At 38.1% G+C, this 21063-nt stretch overlaps 1 protein-coding gene across 1 annotated transcript; it reads right to left on the bottom strand.

Moving 5' to 3' along the window:
- Nucleotides 1–750: 750 nt before the first annotated feature.
- On the bottom strand, nucleotides 751–19249 carry apnl (actinoporin-like protein). The gene is made up of 3 exons (XM_061905361.1): nucleotides 19160–19249; nucleotides 13916–14027; nucleotides 751–1379 (listed from the first exon to the last, which is right to left on the bottom strand). Exons 2-3 carry the CDS (start codon nucleotides 14017–14019, stop codon nucleotides 923–925), a joined length of 561 nt encoding a protein of 186 aa, XP_061761345.1. The 5' UTR covers nucleotides 14020–14027; nucleotides 19160–19249; the 3' UTR covers nucleotides 751–922.
- Nucleotides 19250–21063: the final 1814 nt, after the last annotated feature.

Below are 21063 nucleotides of genomic sequence, written 5' to 3'. Positions count from 1 at the left end.
TATTTAAAACATGTCATCAAAATTAAAAAAATGATCTTAATCGGGAAAAATTACTTACGATGTTCCATAAGTTCTTTTTTTTAATTTTTTCAAAAAGATTCGAATCAGCTAGTTTTTCTCTTCATTTTTTTCTGTTGAATTTTGGATTTTAAAGAGTCGAAATTAAAGATAAACTATGTTTCAAAATTTAATTGTCATTTTTTTCCCGTTTTCTCCTCTTTTAAACCGTTCAATTAAGTGTTTTTTTTCATAATTTATTCTCTAGAATCTGTAGAATCAAGTTTAAATCTTATTTTAAAGTCTTTTGAATTTCTTTTAAAATTTTTGTTCTGGAAAATCTATAAGAAATAATGATTCGTCTTTGTTAGAAATATAGCTTGGTCCAATTTGTTATATATTCTAACAAAGTGCAGATTGGATTTTAACCTATTTAAAACATGTCATGAAAATTCTAAAATTAATCACAATCAGGAAAAATTACTAATGATGTTCCATAAATTATTTTTTTTATTTTTTTTAAAAAGATTCAAGGTAGCTAGTTTTTCCTCTTCATTTTTTGGGTTGAATTTTGAATTTTAAAGAGTCGAAATTGAAGATAAATTATGTTTCAAAATTGAATTGTCATTTTTTTTCCTGTTTTCTCCTCTTTTAAACTGTTCAATTAAGTGTTTTTTTTTTTATCATTTATTCTCTACAAAAAACCTTCTTGGAAAGGAAAAAAAACGACGGAATGACAGACAGAAATACCCATTTTTCATATATACAGATTTATTTATTAAAGGTAAATTGAGCAAATTGGCTATTTCTGGCAATTTTTTTAAGTGTGTATCAAACTGGTAGCCCTTGGCATTAATCAGTACCCAAGAAGTAGCTCCTGGTTTCAAAAAGGTTGGTGACCCCTGTCCGAAACCATGCATGGCGTCTAGTAGGCTTGCTGGCCCATGGCGGTGAACAACTTATCCCACACCTCCACCTTCATGATGGCCTTGCCCAAGGGACACATGGTGGCTTTCAGATCCAAGTAACTCCCCACGAAATTGATACCCGTGCCCGTGGCCTCTTCGCGCACGAAGCCGTTCTCCCGTTGCTTCTTCTCGTTGTACATCAGCTTGAACAAGTTCTTGTCGCACTCCAGCCCCTTCTTGGAGATGCCCACGGCGAACCAGTTCTTGTAAAAGTTGTAGTCCCAGGGCACCGAGAACATGATGGCCATAGTCTCGATGTAGTCCTTCTGCGAGCGCTCGTAAAGGTCGTAGGTCAGCACGCCCACGGCGCCCGTGGCTTTGCCGCTGGACTTGGTGAAGGTGCACACCTCCACCTTCAGGGGGCGCACCGTGGGTTGAGGAGGGTTGTACACCTCGCCGTTGTCCAGGTAGACCCTGAAGGAGCGTAGCAGCGGTTGTAAAATTAGGTGCGACTATACCGTGAAGAAAGAAAATCTGTAGATTTTGCAGTAAAAAACTGGCAGCGCAAACGTCATCATTTTTTATATAAAATTACTGTAAATTAACTTGGTTCCACTATTATTCCATCCATCCATCCATTTCCTACCGCTTATTCCCTTTTGGGGCCGCGGGGGGGCGCTGGCTCCTATCTCAGCTACAATCGGGCGGAAAGCGGGGTACACCCTGGACAAGTCGCCACCTCATCGCAGTCCACTATTGTTTTCTTTAGTAAAATTCTGGTGTAATTTTTTTGTTTGTTTTTATACCATCCATCCATCCATTTTCTACCGCTTATTCCCTTTCGGGGTCGCGGGGGGCGCTGGCGCCTATCTCAGCTACAATCGGGCGGAAGGCGGGGTACACCCTGGACAAGTCGCCACCTCATCGCAGTCCACTATTATTTTCTTTAGTAAAATTCTGGTGTAATTTTTTTGTTTGTTTTTATACCATCCATCCATCCATTTTCTACCGCTTATTCTCTTTCAGGGTCGCGGGGGGCGCTGGCGCCTATCTCAGCTACAATCGGGCGGAAGGCGGGGTACACCCTGGACAAGTCGCCACCTCATCGCAGTCCACTATTATTTTCTTTAGTAAAATTCTGGTGTCATTTTTTTGTCCGTTTTTATACCAATTTACTGTAAATTGAAAAATGTTACCACTGATATTTTTTTGGGTACAATTCTGGCTTAAACCTTTCATCCATCCATCCATTTTCTACCGCTTATTCCCTTTTGGGGACGCGGGGGGCGCTGGCGCCTATCTCAGCTACAATCGGGCGGAAGGCGGGGTACACCCTGGACAAGTCGCCACCTCATCGCAGTCCACTATTATTTTCTTTAGTAAAATTCTGGTGTAATTTTTTTGTTTGTTTTTATACCATCCATCCATCCATTTTCTACCGCTTATTGCCTTTCGGGGTCGCGGGGGGCGCTGGCGCCTATCTCAGCTACAATCGGGCGGAAGGCGTGGTACACCCTGGACAAGTCGCCACCTCATCGCAGTCCACTATTATTTTCTTTAGTAAAATTCTGGTGTAATTTTTTTGTTTGTTTTTATACCAATTTACTGTAAATTCCATCCATCCATTTTTCTACCGCTTATTCCCTTTTGGGGCCGCGGGGGGCGCTGGCGCCTATCTCAGCTACAATCGGGCGGAAGGCGGGGTACACCCTGGACAAGTCGCCACCTCATCGCAGTCCACTATTATCTTCTTTAGTAAAATTCCGGTGTAATTTTTTTGTTCGTTTTTATACCAATTTACTGTAAATTCCATCCATCCATTTTCTACCGCTTATTCCCTTTTGGGGTCGCGGGGGGGCGCTGGCGCCTATCTCAGCTACAATCGGGCGGAAGGCGGGGTACACCCCGGACAAGTCGCCACCTCATTGTAGTCCACTATTATTTTCTTTAGTAAAATTCTGGTGTAATTTTTTTGTCTGTTTTTATACCAATTTACTGTAAATTCCATCCATCCATTTTCTACCGCTTATTCCCTTTCGGGGTCGCGGGGGGCGCTGGCGCCTATCTCAGCTACAATCGGGCGGAAGGCGGGGTACACCCTGGACAAGTCGCCACCTCATCGCAGTCCACTATTATTTTCTTTAGTAAAATTCTGGTGTAATTTTTTTGTTTGTTTTTATACCATCCATCCATCCATTTTCTACCGCTTATTCTCTTTCAGGGTCGCGGGGGGCGCTGGCGCCTATCTCAGCTACAATCGGGTGGAAGGCGGGGTACACCCTGGATAAGTCGCCACCTCATCGCAGTCCACTATTATTTTCTTTAGTAAAATTCTGGTGTAATTTTTTTGTTTGTTTTCATACCAATTTACTGTAAATTCCATCCATCCATTTTCTACCGCTTATTCCCTTTTGGGGCCGCGGGGGGGCGCTGGCGCCTATCTCAGCTACAATCGGGCGGAAGGCGGGGTACACCCTGGACAAGTCGCCACCTCATCGCAGTCCACTATTATTTTCTTTAGTAAAATTCTGGTGTAATTTTTTTGTATGTTTTTATACCAATGTACTGTAAATTCCATCCATCCATTTTCTACCGCTTATTCCCTTTTGGGGTCGCGGGGGGGCGCTGGCGCCTATCTCAGCTACAATCGGGCGGAAGGCGGGGTACACCCTGGACAAGTCGCCACCTCATCGCAGTCCACTATTATTTTCTTTAGTAAAATTCTGGTGTCATTTTTTTGTTCGTTTTTATACCAATTTACTGTCAATTGAAAAATTTTACCACTGATATTTTTTTGGGTACAATTCTGGCTTAAACCTTTCATCCATCCATCCATTTTCTACCGCTTATTCCCTTTTGGGGACGCGGGGGGCGCTGGTGCCTATCTCAGCTACAATCGGGCGGAAGGCGGGGTACACCCTGGACAAGTCGCCACCTCATCGCAGTCCACTATTATTTTCTTTAGTAAAATTCTGGTGTAATTTTTTTGTTTGTTTTTATACCATCCATCCATCCATTTTCTACCGCTTATTGCCTTTCGGGGTCGCGGGGGGCGCTGGCGCCTATCTCAGCTACAATCGGGCGGAAGGCGGGGTACACCCTGGACAAGTCGCCACCTCATCGCAGTCCACTATTATTTTCTTTAGTAAAATTCTGGTGTAATTTTTTTGTTTGTTTTTATACCAATTTACTGTAAATTCCATCCATCCATTTTCTACCGCTTATTCCCTTTTGGGGCCGCGGGGGGCGCTGGCGCCTATCTCAGCTACAATCGGGCGGAAGGCGGGGTACACCCTGGACAAGTCGCCACCTCATCGCAGTCCACTATTATTTTCTTTAGTAAAATTCCGGTGTAATTTTTTTGTTCGTTTTTATACCAATTTACTGTAAATTCCATCCATCCATTTTCTACCGCTTATTCCCTTTTGGGGTCGCGGGGGGGCGCTGGCGCCTATCTCAGCTACAATCGGGCGGAAGGCGGGGTACACCCTGGACAAGTCGCCACCTCATCGCAGTCCACTATTATTTTCTTTAGTAAAATTCTGGTGTAATTTTTTTGTTTGTTTTTATACCAATTTACTGTAAATTCCATCCATCCATTTTCTACCGCTTATTCCCTTTTGGGGACGCGGGGGGCGCTGGCGCCTATCTCAGCTACAATCGGGCGGAAGGCGGGGTACACCCTGGACAAGTCGCCACCTCATCGCAGTCCACTATTATTTTCTTTAGTAAAATTCCGGTGTAATTTTTTTGTTCGTTTTTATACCAATTTACTGTAAATTCCATCCATCCATTTTCTACCGCTTATTCCCTTTTGGGGTCGCGGGGGGGCGCTGGCGCCTATCTCAGCTACAATCGGGCGGAAGGCGGGGTACACCCTGGACAAGTCGCCACCTCATCGCAGTCCACTATTATTTTCTTTAGTAAAATTCTGGTGTAATTTTTTTGTTTGTTTTTATACCAATTTACTGTAAATTCCATCCATCCATTTTCTACCGCTTATTCCCTTTTGGGGCCGCGGGGGGCGCTGGCGCCTATCTCAGCTACAATCGGGCGGAAGGCGGGGTACACCCTGGACAAGTCGCCACCTCATCGCAGTCCACTATTATTTTCTTTAGTAAAATTCCGGTGTAATTTTTTTGTTCGTTTTTATACCAATTTACTGTAAATTCCATCCATCCATTTTCTACCGCTTATTCCCTTTTGGGGTCGCGGGGGGGCGCTGGCGCCTATCTCAGCTACAATCGGGCGGAAGGCGGGGTACACCCCGGACAAGTCGCCACCTCATTGCAGTCCACTATTATTTTCTTTAGTAAAATTCTGGTGTAATTTTTTTGTTTGTTTTTATACCAATTTACTGTAAATTCCATCCATCCATTTTCTACCGCTTATTCCCTTTCGGGGTCGCGGGGGGCGCTGGCGCCTATCTCAGCTACAATCGGGCGGAAGGCGGGGTACACCCTGGACAAGTCGCCACCTCATCGCAGTCCACTATTATTTTCTTTAGTAAAATCCTGGTGTAATTTTTTTGTTTGTTTTTATACCAATTTACTGTAAATTCCATCCATCCATTTTCTACCGCTTATTCCCTTTTGGGGCCGCGGGGGGCGCTGGCGCCTATCTCAGCTACAATCGGGCGGAAGGCGGGGTACACCCTGGACAAGTCGCCACCACATCGCAGTCCACTATTATTTTCTTTAGTAAAATTCTGGTGTAATTTTTTTGTTTGTTTTTATACCAATTTACTGTAAATTCCATCCATCCATTTTCTACCGCTTATTCCCTTTTGGAGTCGCGGGGGGGCGCTGGCGCCTATCTCAGCTACAATCGGGCGGAAGGCGGGGTACACCCTGGACAAGTCGCCACCTCATCGCAGTCCACTATTATTTTCTTTAGTAAAATTCTGGTGTAATTTTTTTGTTTGTTTTTATACCAATTTACTGTAAATTCCATCCATCCATTTTCTACCGCTTATTCCCTTTTGGGGCCGCGGGGGGCGCTGGCGCCTATCTCAGCTACAATCGGGCGGAAGGCGGGGTACACCCTGGACAAGTCGCCACCTCATCGCAGTCCACTATTATTTTCTTTAGTAAAATTCCGGTGTAATTTTTTTGTTCGTTTTTATACCAATTTACTGTAAATTCCATCCATCCATTTTCTACCGCTTATTCCCTTTTGGGGTCGCGGGGGGGCGCTGGCGCCTATCTCAGCTACAATCGGGCGGAAGGCGGGGTACACCCCGGACAAGTCGCCACCTCATTGCAGTCCACTATTATTTTCTTTAGTAAAATTCTGGTGTAATTTTTTTGTTTGTTTTTATACCAATTTACTGTAAATTCCATCCATCCATTTTCTACCGCTTATTCCCTTTCGGGGTCGCGGGGGGCGCTGGCGCCTATCTCAGCTACAATCGGGCGGAAGGCGGGGTACACCCTGGACAAGTCGCCACCTCATCGCAGTCCACTATTATTTTCTTTAGTAAAATCCTGGTGTAATTTTTTTGTTTGTTTTTATACCAATTTACTGTAAATTCCATCCATCCATTTTCTACCGCTTATTCCCTTTTGGGGCCGCGGGGGGCGCTGGCGCCTATCTCAGCTACAATCGGGCGGAAGGCGGGGTACACCCTGGACAAGTCGCCACCACATCGCAGTCCACTATTATTTTCTTTAGTAAAATTCTGGTGTCATTTTTTTGTTCGTTTTTATACCAATTTACTGTAAATTGAAAAATTTTACCACTGATATTTTTTTGGGTACAATTCTGGCTTAAACCTTTCATCCATCCATCCATTTTCTACCGCTTATTCCCTTTTGGGGTCGCGGGGGGGCGCTGGCGCCTATCTCAGCTACAATCGGGCGGAAGGCGGGGTACACCCTGGACAAGTCGCCACCTCATTGCAGTCCACTATTATTTTCTTTAGTAAAATTCTGGTGTAATTTTTTTGTTTGTTTTTATACCAATTTACTGTAAATTCCATCCATCCATTTTCTACCGCTTATTCCCTTTCGGGGTCGCGGGGGGCGCTGGCGCCTATCTCAGCTACAATCGGGCGGAAGGCGGGGTACACCCTGGACAAGTCGCCACCTCATCGCAGTCCACTATTATTTTCTTTAGTAAAATTCTGGTGTAATTTTTTTGTTTGTTTTTATACCATCCATCCATCCATTTCCTACCGCTTATTCCCTTTTGGGGCCGCGGGGGGCGCTGGCGCCTATCTCAGCTACAATCGGGCGGAAATCGGGGTACACCCTGGACAAGTCGCCACCTCATCGCAGTCCACTATTATCTTCTTTAGTAAAATTCTGGTGTAATTTTTTTGTTTGTTTTTATACCATCCATCCATCCATTTTCTACCGCTTATTCCCTTTCGGGGTCGCGGGGGGCGCTGGCGCCTATCTCAGCTACAATCGGGCGGAAGGCGGGGTACACCCTGGACAAGTCGCCACCTCATCGCAGTCCACTATTATTTTCTTTAGTAAAATTCTGGTGTAATTTTTTCGTTTGTTTTTATACCAATTTACTGTAAATTGAAAAATTTTACCACTGATATTTTTTTGGGTACAATTCTGGCTTAAACCTTTCAATGTTTTTTTTTTTTTTTACACAGAATTATTGTAAATTGAAAAATTTTACCGCTGTTTCATTTGTTTTTTCAAAATTTGGGTGTAAAATTTATGGGTGATTTTACAACAAAATACTTCAAATAGAAAATCAGTACAACTGTTTTTTTAAAGTAAAAATCTGAAATAAAATGTACTAGGATTTTTGCTCCAAATTGCTGTAAAATAAAATTGGTGCCACTGTTGTTTTTCAGTCAAATTGTGACATAAAATGTGCTAGGATTTTTTGCTCCAAATTGCTGTAAATGAAGAATTTTTGCCACTGTTGTTTTTCGGTAAAATTCTGGCATAAAATCTATGAGATTTTTTACACCAAATTACTGTAAATTGAAAAATGATAACACTTTTATTTTTTGGGTAAAATTCTGGCATAAAAATTTTAACTGTTTAACTGAATTACTGTAAATCGGTAAAAACTTTTTTCTAGCGGTTTTTCGTATTAATTACCGCAAACTAAAAACGGCACCGCAATTTTTTTTCTGGTAAAAAAATTGTCCCACTGGGGTGAGTTTTCCTTGCCCTTATTTGGGCTCTACAGAGGATGTTGCTGTGGTTTGTGCAGCCCTTTGAGACATTGGTGATTTAGGGCTATATAAATAAACATTGATTGATTGATTGGTTGGTTGAAAATTATGGTGTAAATTGTACAATGATTTTTACACCAGAAACTATACATTTTAAAACAGTGGAACTGTTTTTGTTGTGGTAAAATTTAGGTGTAAAATTTATGGTAGGTTATTACACCAAAACTGCATAAATTACAAATCGGTACCACTCTTAGTTTTTCGATAACATTTTTGCTTTAATATTACAATGTTTTTTACACCAAATTGCTGTAAAATGAAAATTGATGCCACTGTTGTTTTTTGGTAAAATTCTGGCACAAAATCTATGGTGTTTCTTATATCAAATTCTGTAAATTGAAAATGATAACACAAATTTTTTGGTAAAATTTTAGCGTAAAAAAGTACAGTGGAGTTTAAGTGAATTACTGTGAAATAGGTAAAACTGTTTTTTTTCCTCGGTAAAATGCTGGCGTAAAATTTAGCATGGTTTTTGGAATTAATTACCATAAACTAAAAATGGTGCCACCATTTTTTTCGCGCAAAATTTTAATGTATATTGTACGATTTTTACCCAAAAAACTATAAATTTAAAAACAGATTAACTGTTTTTTTTGTGGTAAATTTCAGGTGTAAAATTTATGGTGGTGTTTACAACAATGTACCATAAATAAAAAATCAATACCACTCTTAATTTTTGGGTAAAATTCTTGCTTAAATATTACAATGTTTTTTACAGCAAATTGCTGTAAGATGAAAATTGGTGCCACTGTTTTTTGGTAAAACTCTGGCACATAATCAATTGTGTATCTTATACCGAATTCTGTAAATTGAAAAATGATAACACAATTTTTGGGGAAAAATTCTAGCATAAAAATGTACAGTGGTGTTTAAGTGAATTACTGTAAAATAGGTAAAACAGTTTTTTTTCCTCGGTAAAATTCTGGCATAAAATTTACCGTGGTTTTTTTCATTAATTACTATAAACTAAAAATGGTACCACAATTTTTTTCGAGCAAAATTCTGGTGTAAATTGTACAATGATTTTTACACCAGAAACTATACATTTTAAAACAGTGGAACTGTTTTAGTTCTGGTAAAATTTAGGTGTAAAATTTATGGTAGGTTATTACACCAAAATAGCATAAATTACAAATCGGTACCACTCTTAGTGTTTCGATAACATTTTTGCTTTAATATTACAATGTTTTTTACACCAAATTGCTGTAAAATGAAAATTGATGCCACTGTTGTTTTTTGGTAAAATTCTGCCACAAAATCTATGGTGTTTCTTATACCAAATTCTGTAAATTGAAAATGAAAACACAAATTTTTTGGTAAAATTTTTGCGTAAAAATCTACAGTGGAGTTTAAGTGAATTACTGTAAAATAGTTAAAACTGTTTTTTTTTCCTCGGTAAAATGCTGGCATAAAATTTAGCATGGTTTTTAGAATTAATTACCATAAACTAAAAATGGTACCACAATTTTTTTCGCGCAAAAGTTTAATGTATATTGTACGATTTTTACACAAAAAACTATAAATTTAAAAACAGAGTAACTGTTTTTTTTTGTGGTAAATTTCAGGTGTAAAATTTATGGTGGTGTTTACAACAATGTACCATGAATAAAAAATCAATACCACTCTTAATTTTTGGGTAAAATTCTTGCTTAAATATTACGATTTTTTACAGCAAATTGCTGTAAGATGAAAATTGGTGCCACTGTTTTTCGGTAAAATTCTGGCACATAATCAATTGTGTATCTTATACCGAATTCTGTAAATTGAAAAACGATAACACAATTTTTGGGGAAAAATTCTTGCATAAAAATGTACAGTGGTGTTTAAGTGAATTACTGTAAAATAGGTAAAACTGTTTTTTTTCCTCGGTAAAATGCTGGCATAAAATTTACCGTGTTTTTTTTTAATTAATTACCATAAACTAAAATGGTACACAATTTTTTTCGAGTAAAATTCTGGCGTAAATTGTACGATGATTTTTACACCAAAAAACTATAAATTTAAAAACAGAGTAACTGTTTTTTTGTGGTAAATTTCAGGTGTAAAATTTATAGTGGTGTTTACAACAAAGTACCATAAAAAAAAATCGGTACCACGCTTAATTTTTTGGTAAAATTTTTGCTTAAATATTGCGATGTTTTTACAGCAAATTGCTGTAAGATGAAAATTGGTGCCACTGTTTTCGGTAAAATTCTGGCTCAAAATCTATGGTGTTTCTTAAACCGAATTACTGTAAATATTTTTTGTTAAAATTCTAGCAGAAAAATTTACAGTGCTGTTTGAATGAATTACTGGAAATCTGCAAATCGTTAAACATTTTTTTTTCTCGGTAAAATGCTTGCATAAAATTTACCATGGTTTTTAGAATGAATTACCATGCACTAAAAACGATACCGATATTTTTTTGTGGTAAAATTCTGCTGTAAATTGTACAATGATTATTACACGATCAACTCTAATTTTAAAAACAGTGGAACCGTTTTTTTTTTCGTGGTAAAATTCAGGTGTGGAATTTACGGTGGTGTTAACACCAAAATACTGTAACTTTAAATTGGTTTCACTCTTATTATTTTGGTAAACTTTTTCTTAAATATAATGATTTTTACACCAAATTACTGTTAATTGAAAATTGGCACTGCTGTTATTTTTTCGCTAAAATGCTGCCACATTATTGTAAATTTAAAACGGTACCAATTTTTTTAATATATATATTTTTTTAATTCTCAAGTAAAATTTTTGGTAGTTTATACATTAAATTACCGTAAATTTTAAAAGTTATGACACATACATTACTGTAAATTGAACATTTATTTTTTGGGGGGATAAAATTCTGGCGTAAAAATTTTTTTTATTTTTATTTTTTTTAATCCTCAAGTAAAATTTATGGTAGTTTATACATTAAATTACCGTAAATTTTAAAAGTTATAACTACATATATGGTTTGCACACATACATTAGTGTAAATTGAACATTGAATTTTTGAGGGATAAAATTCTGGCGTAAAATTTTTTTTATTATTATTTTTTTAATTTAAATTTAAAACGGTACCAATTTTTTTAATATATATATTTTTTTAATTCTCAAGTAAAATGTATGGTAGTTTATACATTAAATTACCGTACATTTTTAAAAGTTATAACTACATATATGGTTTTGCACACTACCATTACTGTAAATTGAACATTTAATTTTTTGGGGATAAGATTCTGGCGTAAATTTTTTTTTTTTTTTTTTTTTTTAATTCTCAAGTAAAATTTATGGTAGTTTATACATTAAATTACCGTACATTTTAAAAGTTATAACTACATATATGGTTTGCACACATACATTACTGTAAATTGAACATTTATTTTTTTGGGGGATAAATTATGGCGTAAAATTTTTTAAATATATTTTTTTTAATCTCAAGTAAAATTTATGGTAGTTTATACATTAAATTACCGTACATTTTTAAAGTTATAACTACATATATGGTTTGCACACATACATTACTGTAAATTGAACATTTATTTTTTTGGGGGATAAAATTCTGGCGTAAAATCTTTGTTTTTTACACCAAATTACTGTTAATTGAAAATCGTTGTCATTCGCATTTTTGCAGGAAAATTCAGGTGTAAAATTTACTGTGGTGTTTACACCAAAATACCGTCAATTAAAAATCGGTACCACTCTTTATTTTTCGGTAACATTTTTGCTTAAATTTTACAATGGTTTTTACACCAAATTACTGTAGATTGAAAACTGGCACCACTGTTATTTTTTTCGATAAAAAGCTGGCGTAAAATTTACCGTGCTTTTGACACCGAATTATTGTAAATTCAAAACAATACCACAGTTTTTTTTTTAAATCTACAATTTTTTTTTACACTGAATTACTGTAAATTGAAATTGTTGTCACTGGTATTTTTGCAGTAAAATTCAGGTGTAAAATTTACGGTTGTGTTTACACCAAAATACCGTCAATTAAAAATCGTTACCAGTCTTTATTTTTCGGTAACATTTTTGCTTAAATATTACAATGGTTTTTACACCAAATTACTGTAGATTGAAAACTGGCAGCACTGTTATTTTTTTCCGATAAAAAGCTGGCGTAATATTTACCGTGCTTTTGACACCAAATTATTGTAAATTTAAAACGGTACCACAGTTTTTTTTTTTAAATCTACAATATTTTTTTTTACACCGAATTACTGTTGATTGAAAATCGTTGTCACTGGTATTTTTGCGGTAAAATTCAGGTGTAAAATTTACGGTTGTGTTTACACCAAAATACCGTCAATTAAAAATCGGTACCACTCTTTATTTTTCGGTAACATTTTTGCTTAAATATTACAATGGTTTTTACACCAAATTACTGTAGATTGAAAACTGGCACCACTGTTATTTTTTTCGATAAAAAGCTGGCGTAAAATTTACCGTGCTTTTGACACCGAATTATTGTACATTTAAAACGGTACCACAGTTTTAAAAAAGTATATACACATTTTTTTTTACACCAAATTACTGTTAATTGAAAATCGTTGTCACTGATATTTTTGCGGTAAAATTCAGGTGTAAAATTTACGGTTGTGTTTACACCAAAATACCGTCAATTAAAAATCGGCACCAGTCTTTATTTTTTGGTAACATTTTTGCTTAAATATTACAATGGTTTTTACACCAAAATACTGTAGATTGAAAACTGGCACCACTGTTATTTTTTCCGATAAAAACTGGCGTAATATTTACCGTGCTTTTGACACCGAATTATTGTAAATTCAAAACGGTACCACAGTTTTTTTTTTAAATCTACAATATTTTTTTTACACCGAATTACTGTTAATTGAAAATCGTTGTCACTGGTATTTTTGCGGTAAAATTCAGGTGTAAAATTTACGGTTGTGTTTACACCAAAATACCGTCAATTACCACTCTTTATTTTTCGGTAACATTTTTGCTTAAATATTACAATGGTTTTTTACACCAAATTACTGAAAACTGGCCCCACTGTTATTTTTTCCGATAAAAAGCTGGCGTAATATTTACAGTTTTAAAAAAATATATACAAAATTTTTTTTACACCGAATTACTGTTAATTGAAAATCGTTGTCACTGATATTTTTGCGGTAAAATTCAGGTGTAAAATTTACGGTTGTGTTTACACCAAAAAAAACGTCAATGAAAAATCGGTACCACTCTTTTTTCAGTAACATTTTAGCTTAAATATATGATGTTTTTTATACCAAATTACTGCGAATTGTGTTTTAAAACCCTAAAATCATTTTTAAGGTTGTATTTTTTCTCTAAAATTGTCTTTCTGATAGTCATAAGAAGCAAAGGAAAAAAATAAATAATGAATTTATTTAAACAAGTGAACACCAAGTCTTAAAAATATTTTCTTGGATTTTCAAATTCTATTTGAGTTTTGTCTCTCTTAGAATAAAAAATGTCAAGCAAAGCGAGACCAGCTTGCTAGTAAATAAATACAATTTAAAAAATAGAGGCAGCTCACTGGTAAGTGCCGCTATTGGAGCTATTTTTAGAACAGGCCAGCTGGCGACTCATCCGGTCCTTACGGGCGACCTGGTGCCCGCGGGCACCGCGTTGGTGACCCCTGGTGTAGACGGATGGCTTGCACTGCTTAATTGCAGCCAGCAGAGGCGCTGTTGCCGATTTCGTCTAAACTCATATGAAAAGTTGATCTAAATCCACACAATCACAGCTTTTTTCATGTCGTGAAATTAGCACTATTCCTTTGGATAATTTTTCGCGTTTTTATTCAGACTGTCCGGGTGTACATGATCGTGTCCAGGTGAGCGCTTACTTGGGGTTAATGAGGCAGTAGTTGTTGGTCAAATTAGTGATCTCGATGGTCACGCTCCTCCTGCTCTCCACATCAGCGGCCACGGCTTCTGCGGACTCCGTCATGTTGTTGGCTGGCATACAAAAAAAAAAAAAAAAAAAGGGAGAAATTGAGCAAAACTCGAGAAGACTGAGGAAGCACTTAAGTATCCCCAAGCCCCGTCCCCAATCGTGAGAATTATTCCACATAAAACGTCCTCCTGACCTATACTCTGCTGACATTGCTCTGCTCGGCATTCCGCTGACCTTCCAAGGCACAGGTGGCGACGCCGCGCTTATAAATGATGGATTTTGGGCAGATAATGAGAAGGTGTGAAGTGTAGCTCAGGGGCCAGGAAAGGATAGAATGGCGTCTTCTGTCTTGACTGCCTGCCATCATCGCCCTCTAATTAGCCGCTGTCCATTTTGCAATTACTGCTACTACTTGTGTGCACTCATCGAACTTAAAAGTCATCCGTGTGACCACAAGGACACTTAATCTGTTTTTTAACTAAAACAATTACACAAATTCAACTTTTTACTACACATACATATAAATATACATATATATAGTCCAGGTTTCTGTGGTTTATCGGTTATACAGTGTTCAATACCGGGGTAGAGCAAAACATACTGTTTTTTCCTGACCTATTTCATCCGTACAAGCCTGTTTCACATGTTTCCCTGCTCAGGCTCCCCTGAAGAGCAGGGAAACCCATAAAACAGGCGTGTAGGGATGAAATAGCTTCTGTGTTTTTTCCCCTGACCCATTTCATCCATACAAACCTGTTTCACATGTTTCCCTGCTCTTCAGGGGATCCCTGGCAGGGAAATCTGCGAAACAGGCTTGTACGGATGAAATAGCGTCTGTTAAGGATCCCCTGAAGAGCAGGGAAACCTGTGAAACTGGCTTGTAGGGATGAGATAGCCTCTCTGTTTTTTGATAACCTATTTAATTGTAAATAAATGAAAAGACGCAGAGGCTATTTCATGCCTACAAGCCTATTTCAAAGGTTTCCCTGCTCAGGATTCCCCGGATCAGCAGGGAAACCTGTGAAACTGACTTATAGGGATGACATAGCCTCTGTGGTTTTTCATGACCTATTTCATTGTAAATGAATGAAAAAACACATAGGCTATTTTATCCCTACAAGCCTGTTTCACAGGTTTCCCTGCTCAGGATTCCCCGGAAGAGCAGGGAAACCCATGAAACAGGTTTGTAGGGATAAATTAGCCTCTGCAGTTTTTCCTGACCTATTTCATCCATACAAGCCTGTTTCACAGGTTTCCCTGCTATTCAGGGGATCCCTGGCAGGGAAATCTGCGAAACAGGCTTGTACGGATGAAATAGCCTCTGTGTTTTTTCCTGACCTATTTCATTGTAAATAAATGAAAAAATGGCTACGAGCATGTTTCACAGGTTTCCCTGCTCAGGATCTGCTGAAGAGCAGGGAAACCTGTGAAACTGGCTTATAGGGATGAAATAGCCTCTCTGTTTTTTCCTGACCTATTTCATTGTAAATAAATGAAAAAACGCAGAGGCTATTTCATCCCTACAAGCAGTTACAAAGGTTTCCCTGCTCAGGATTCCCCGGAAGAGCAGGGAAACCTGTGAAACTGACTTATAGGGATGACATAGCCTCTGTGGTTTTTCATGACCTATTTCATTGTAAATGAATGAAAAAACACATAGGCTATTTTATCCCTACAAGCCTGTTTCACAGGTTGCCCTGCTCAGGATCTGCTGAAGAGCAGGGAACACTGTGAAACTGGCTTATAGGGATGAAATAGGCTCTCTGTTTTTTCCTGACCTATTTCGTTGTAAATAAATGAAAAAACGCAGAGGCTATTTCATCCCTACAAGCATGTTTCACAGGTTTCCCTGCTCAAGATCTCCTGAAGAGCAGGGAAACCTGTGAAACTGACTTATAGGGATGACATAGCCTCTGTGGTTTTTCATGACCTATTTCATTGTAAATGAATGAAAAAACACATAGGCTATTTTATCCCTACAAGCCTGTTTCACAGGTTTCCCTGCTCAGGATTCCCCGGAAGAGCAGGAAAACCCGTGAAACAGGCTTGTAGGGATGAAATAGCCTCTGCGGTTTTTCCTGACCTATTTCATCCATACAAGCCTGTTTCACAGGTTTCCCTGCTCAAGATTCCCCGGAAGAGCGGGAAAACCCGTAAAACAGGCGTGTAGGGATGAAATAGCCTCTGTGTTTTTTTTCCTGACCCATTTCATCCATACAAACCTGTTTTCCTGCTGTTCCGGGGAATCCTGAACAGGAAAACCTGTGAAACAGGCTTGTAGGGATAAAATAGCCTATGTGTTTTTTTCATTTATTTACAATGAAATAGGTCATGAAAAAACACAGAGGAAATTTCATTCCTACAAGCCATTTTCACAGGTTCCTCTGCGAAACAGGCTTGTACGGATGAAATAGCCTTTATGTTTTTTCCTGACCTATTTCATTGTAAAATAAATGAAAAAGTGCAGAGGCTATTTCATCCCTACAAGCATGTTTCACAGGCTTCCCTGCTCAGGAACACCTGAAGAGCAGAAGAACCTGTGAAACTGGCTTGTAGGGATGAAATTGCCTCTGTGTTTTTTCCTGACCTATTTCATTGTAAATAAATGGAAACACACAGAGGCTATTTCATCCCTACAAGCCTGTTTCACAGGTTTCCCTGCTCAGGATTCCCCGGAAGAGCAGGAAAACCCGTGAAATAGGCTTCTAGGGATGAAATAGCCCTCGCGGTTTTTCCTGACCTATTTCATCCAAACAAGCCTGTTTCACAGGTTTCCCTGCTCTTCAGGGGATCCCGAGCAGGGAAATCTGTGAAACAGGCTTGTACGGATGAAATAGTGTCTGTTAAGAATCCCCTGAAGAGCAGAAAAAATCTGTGAAACTGGCTTGTAGGGATGAAATAGCCTCTCTGTTTTTTGATAACCTATTTAATTGTAAATAAATATAAAAAACACAGAGGCTATTTCATCCCTACAAGCCTGTTTCAAAGGTTTCCCTGCTCAGGATCCCCTGAAGAGCAGGGAAACCTGTGAAACTGGCTTATAGGGATGACATTGCCTCTGTGGTTTTTCATGACCTATTTCATTGTAAATGAATGAAAAAACACATAGGCTATTTTATCCCTACAAGCCTGTTTCACAAGTTTCCCTGCTCAGGATTCCCCGGAAGAGCAGGAAAACCCGTGAAACAGGCTTTTAGGGATGAAATAGCCTCTGTGGTTTTTCCTGACCTATTTCATCCATACAAGCCTGTTTCACAGGTTTTCCTGCTTAGGATCTCCTGAAGAGCAGGGAAATATATATATATATATATATATATATATATATATATATATATATATATATATATATATATATATATATATATATATATATATACATATATACATATATATATATATATATATATATATATATATAAATATATATATATATATATATGTATATATATATATATATATATATATATATATATATATATATATATATATATATATATATATACACACAATTTATTGTCCCAACCTTATTGATAAAGCAAGAAATTCTACTAATTAACCCTGATAAGGTTCACCTGTGAAGTAACTATTTCAGCTGACTACTTCTTGAAACTCATGGAGAGAATGCCAAGAGTGTACAAAACAGTAATCAGAGCGAAGTGTGGCTATTTTGAAGGAACTAGAAAATAATGTTCTCAGTAATTTCACCTTTTTTTTGTCAAGTACATAACTCCACATGTGATCATTCATAGTTTTGATGCCTTCAGGGACAATCTAGAATCAAGGGTATAAAACGTATGGCCCATGGGTTTAAGTATAAAAATGTACCTGACATTTTTGAATGAAAGAAACTGCTGTTCTAAATGTGTCCACTGGATGTCGCAATAGCAATTCTTTGTATCTTTGTGGCTGATGCTACACATGTACAAAATACACCACATGATGTTAGAACATCTGTCGAGGAAAATGATCAAACTACATAACATCCTGTAATTAGATTTTGATATAATTTTTTTAATCTCGATGGATTGAAAATAAACACCAATGACTTGACTGATAAACATGATCACAAATTTATTCAGAAAACATAAATAAGGCCAGATAAAGTATATATACTATTAACCACAACAGGTAATTGCATAAAAAAAAAACAACATTTTGATTTGTTTTATTTTCAAACAAAGAAAATAATCTGGAGTCGTCTTTATTATTAAGTTATCGTGCCATGATTTTACCAGATTTTTCCTCCATGTGGCCCCCCCGATCTAAAATGAGTTTGACAGGCCTGTGTTTTCTGCGATAAGGTGGCGACTTGTCCAGGGTGTACTCCGCCTTCCGCCCGATTGTAGCTGAGATAGGCACCAGGGAATAAGCGTTAGAAAATGGATGGAAGGATGCCAGTGTTTTCTTTATTTACATGACTGTTTATATAATAGACAGTCATAAAAATAAAGAAAAAACATTGAATGAGAAGGTGTGTCCAAACTTTTGGCCTGTACTGTATACACACACACACACACACACACACACACACACACACACACACACACACACACACACACACACATATATATATATATATATATATATTTTTTTTTTATTTATTTTTTTAAGTATATATATTTTCACCAGGCCCTGCGATGAGGTAGGGACTTGTCCAGGGTGTAACCCGCCTTCCGCCAGATTGTAGCTGAGCTAGGCTCCAGCGCCCCCTGCGACTCCGAAGGGTATAAGCGGTAGAAAATGGATGGATGGATACTTTCACCAAAAGACTACATAAAAAGTCTGTTTTCATATTAAAAACTCACCTGAAGTTTCTTCTTTGATCCGGAAACATTTTTTTTGACTGAAAAGTTACATTAAAAGTATATTTGTTTTTTTTACCATTATAAGACAACAAGAAAAGTTTTTATTACTATTATTATATTTCATCCCACGACCTTGAAAGGAACAAGACGTAGGAAATGGATGGATGTGCAAACAACTGACATGAAGTTTCTTATTTTTTGTAAACCAAAAAGTGTTTTTTGACCAACAAGTTACACAAAGAGTATTTTTTTCCACAACAGTAAATGACAAAATTACATTACAGTCATTTTTTTTTCCTTTTACAGATAAATGACACCAAATGTTGTTTTTTGACCAAAAACCAAGAGAGTACAAGTCAGTTTTTTGGACAAAACACATAGCTGCTTACCTGCTGGACGACCTGTCGGTGCTCTGAAGTTCCAAAGTGTGGTAAAAAAAGGAGGAGGTGGCTACCTTTTTTTTTTTTTTTTTTTTTGAAAAAAAGACAACACCCTTCTGATGAAAAAAGGTGTACAGGTTTTTTTTTTTAACTCAGCCAGCCGTGACCCCCAGCGTTTTTATGCAATGACAGCAAATATGTCACAGGGCCGCACCCAGGTCTGCGGCTTGCATTTGACTACAGGGTCCTGTTAGCAAACAAGGAGTCGATCCATCCTGTTCTCTATCCTTCAGGGTTTATTTGTGTTTCTGACAGACTCAGGTGGCTGACATTGTGCAACAGGAGACAAGTTGGGACAAAAGATCTTACTCATACATTCCAGTTACATTTTTTCGGGGGACGAACTACATTACTCTTTTTTTTTTTGGGCAACAAATAATGATTGGTTCAAGTTGTTATTTGAATTCTCGCCAAATACTCGCCCATGTGAGGTAGATTTTGTCAAAATTCTTAATGCTGAAATTTAAACTCAAATTTAACACACGAACGTGCTTGTCGGTCCTCTAAAGGTGTGTACCGACTTCGGAGGTGGTTCGTGTAGACCAAGGGTGTCAAACTCAAATACAGAGTGGGCCAAAATTTTAAACTGAACGAAGGTTGAACAAATTAATCCTTTAATGGGGACCCAAACAAGTTTTGCATTGAATCTTGACCAAGCAAGGCTTATATAACTTTATAGTGACCTGCAAAATCCATCCATCCATCCATTTTCTACCGCTTATTCCCTTTTTGGGGTCGCGGGGGGCGCTGGCGCCTATCTCAGCTACAATCGGGGGATAGGTTGATTGGCAACACTAAATTGGCCCTAGTGTGTGAATGTGAGTGTGAATGTTGTCTGTCTATCTGTGTTGGCCCTGCGATGAGGTGGCGACTTGTCCAGGGTGTACCCCGCCTTCCGCCCGATTGTAGCTGAGACCTGCAAAATCGAGTTTTAAATAATAATAATTAAAAAATATCAATGGCATATGAAATAAAATAAAAATACAAATTGAATGCCTCTTTTCGGCGGCGGGTTTGAGTTGGGTCGGGGTTTGGTGGTATATTGTAGCATCCCGGAAGAGTTAGTGATGCAAGGGGTTTTGGGTATTTTGTTTGGTTGCGTTTATGTTGTGTTACGGTGCGGATGTTCTCCCGAAATGTGTTTGTCATTCTTGTTTGCTGTGGGTTCACAGTGTGGCGTATATTTGTAACAGTGTTAAAGTTGTTTATACGGCCACCCTCAGTGTGACCTGTATGGCTGTTGACCAAGTATGCATTGCATACACTTGTGTGTGTGTATGAACCGCATATATTATGTGAGCGGGCCGTGACGCTGTTTGTATGGAAGAAAAGCGGATGTTGCGACATGTAGAGAACGCCAAAGGCCCGCCCCCAATATTATTGTCCGGGTGGAAGTCGGGAGAAATTCGAGAAGGGCACTGGACTTCGGGAGTCTCCCGGGAAAATCGGGAGGGTTGACGAGTATGAGTATTAGTGGTGAATGCGGTGTTACAGCGGCGGGCCAGTTCTAATGTTATTTTGATATTGCCTCAAGGGCCAAATGAAATTACACGGCGGGCCAAATTTGGCCCGCGGGCCAGAGTTTGACACCCATGGTGTAGACACCCAAAAGTTACAGTGCTCTGCATAGTTTTCCATATAATTATTGCATTCTTCCCTGCTGCACTATTTTTCTTTTGTCATTAAAAACATTTTCCCTGCACTTCGCCTGCCGTCCCTGCATCCTGGGGTGCAACCAATCTTACTCAAATTCAACACACACGAACGGGCTTGTCGGTCCTCTACAGGTGTGAACCAACTTTGGAAGTTGCTCGTGTAGACACCCTAAAGTTGCAGTGCTCTGTAGGGTGCAT

The sequence above is a fragment of the Nerophis ophidion genome, linkage group LG07 (assembly GCF_033978795.1).
Source record: "Nerophis ophidion isolate RoL-2023_Sa linkage group LG07, RoL_Noph_v1.0, whole genome shotgun sequence".
NCBI lineage: Eukaryota > Metazoa > Chordata > Actinopteri > Syngnathiformes > Syngnathidae > Nerophis > Nerophis ophidion.
This window is presented reverse-complemented; position numbering and strand designations above follow the sequence as displayed.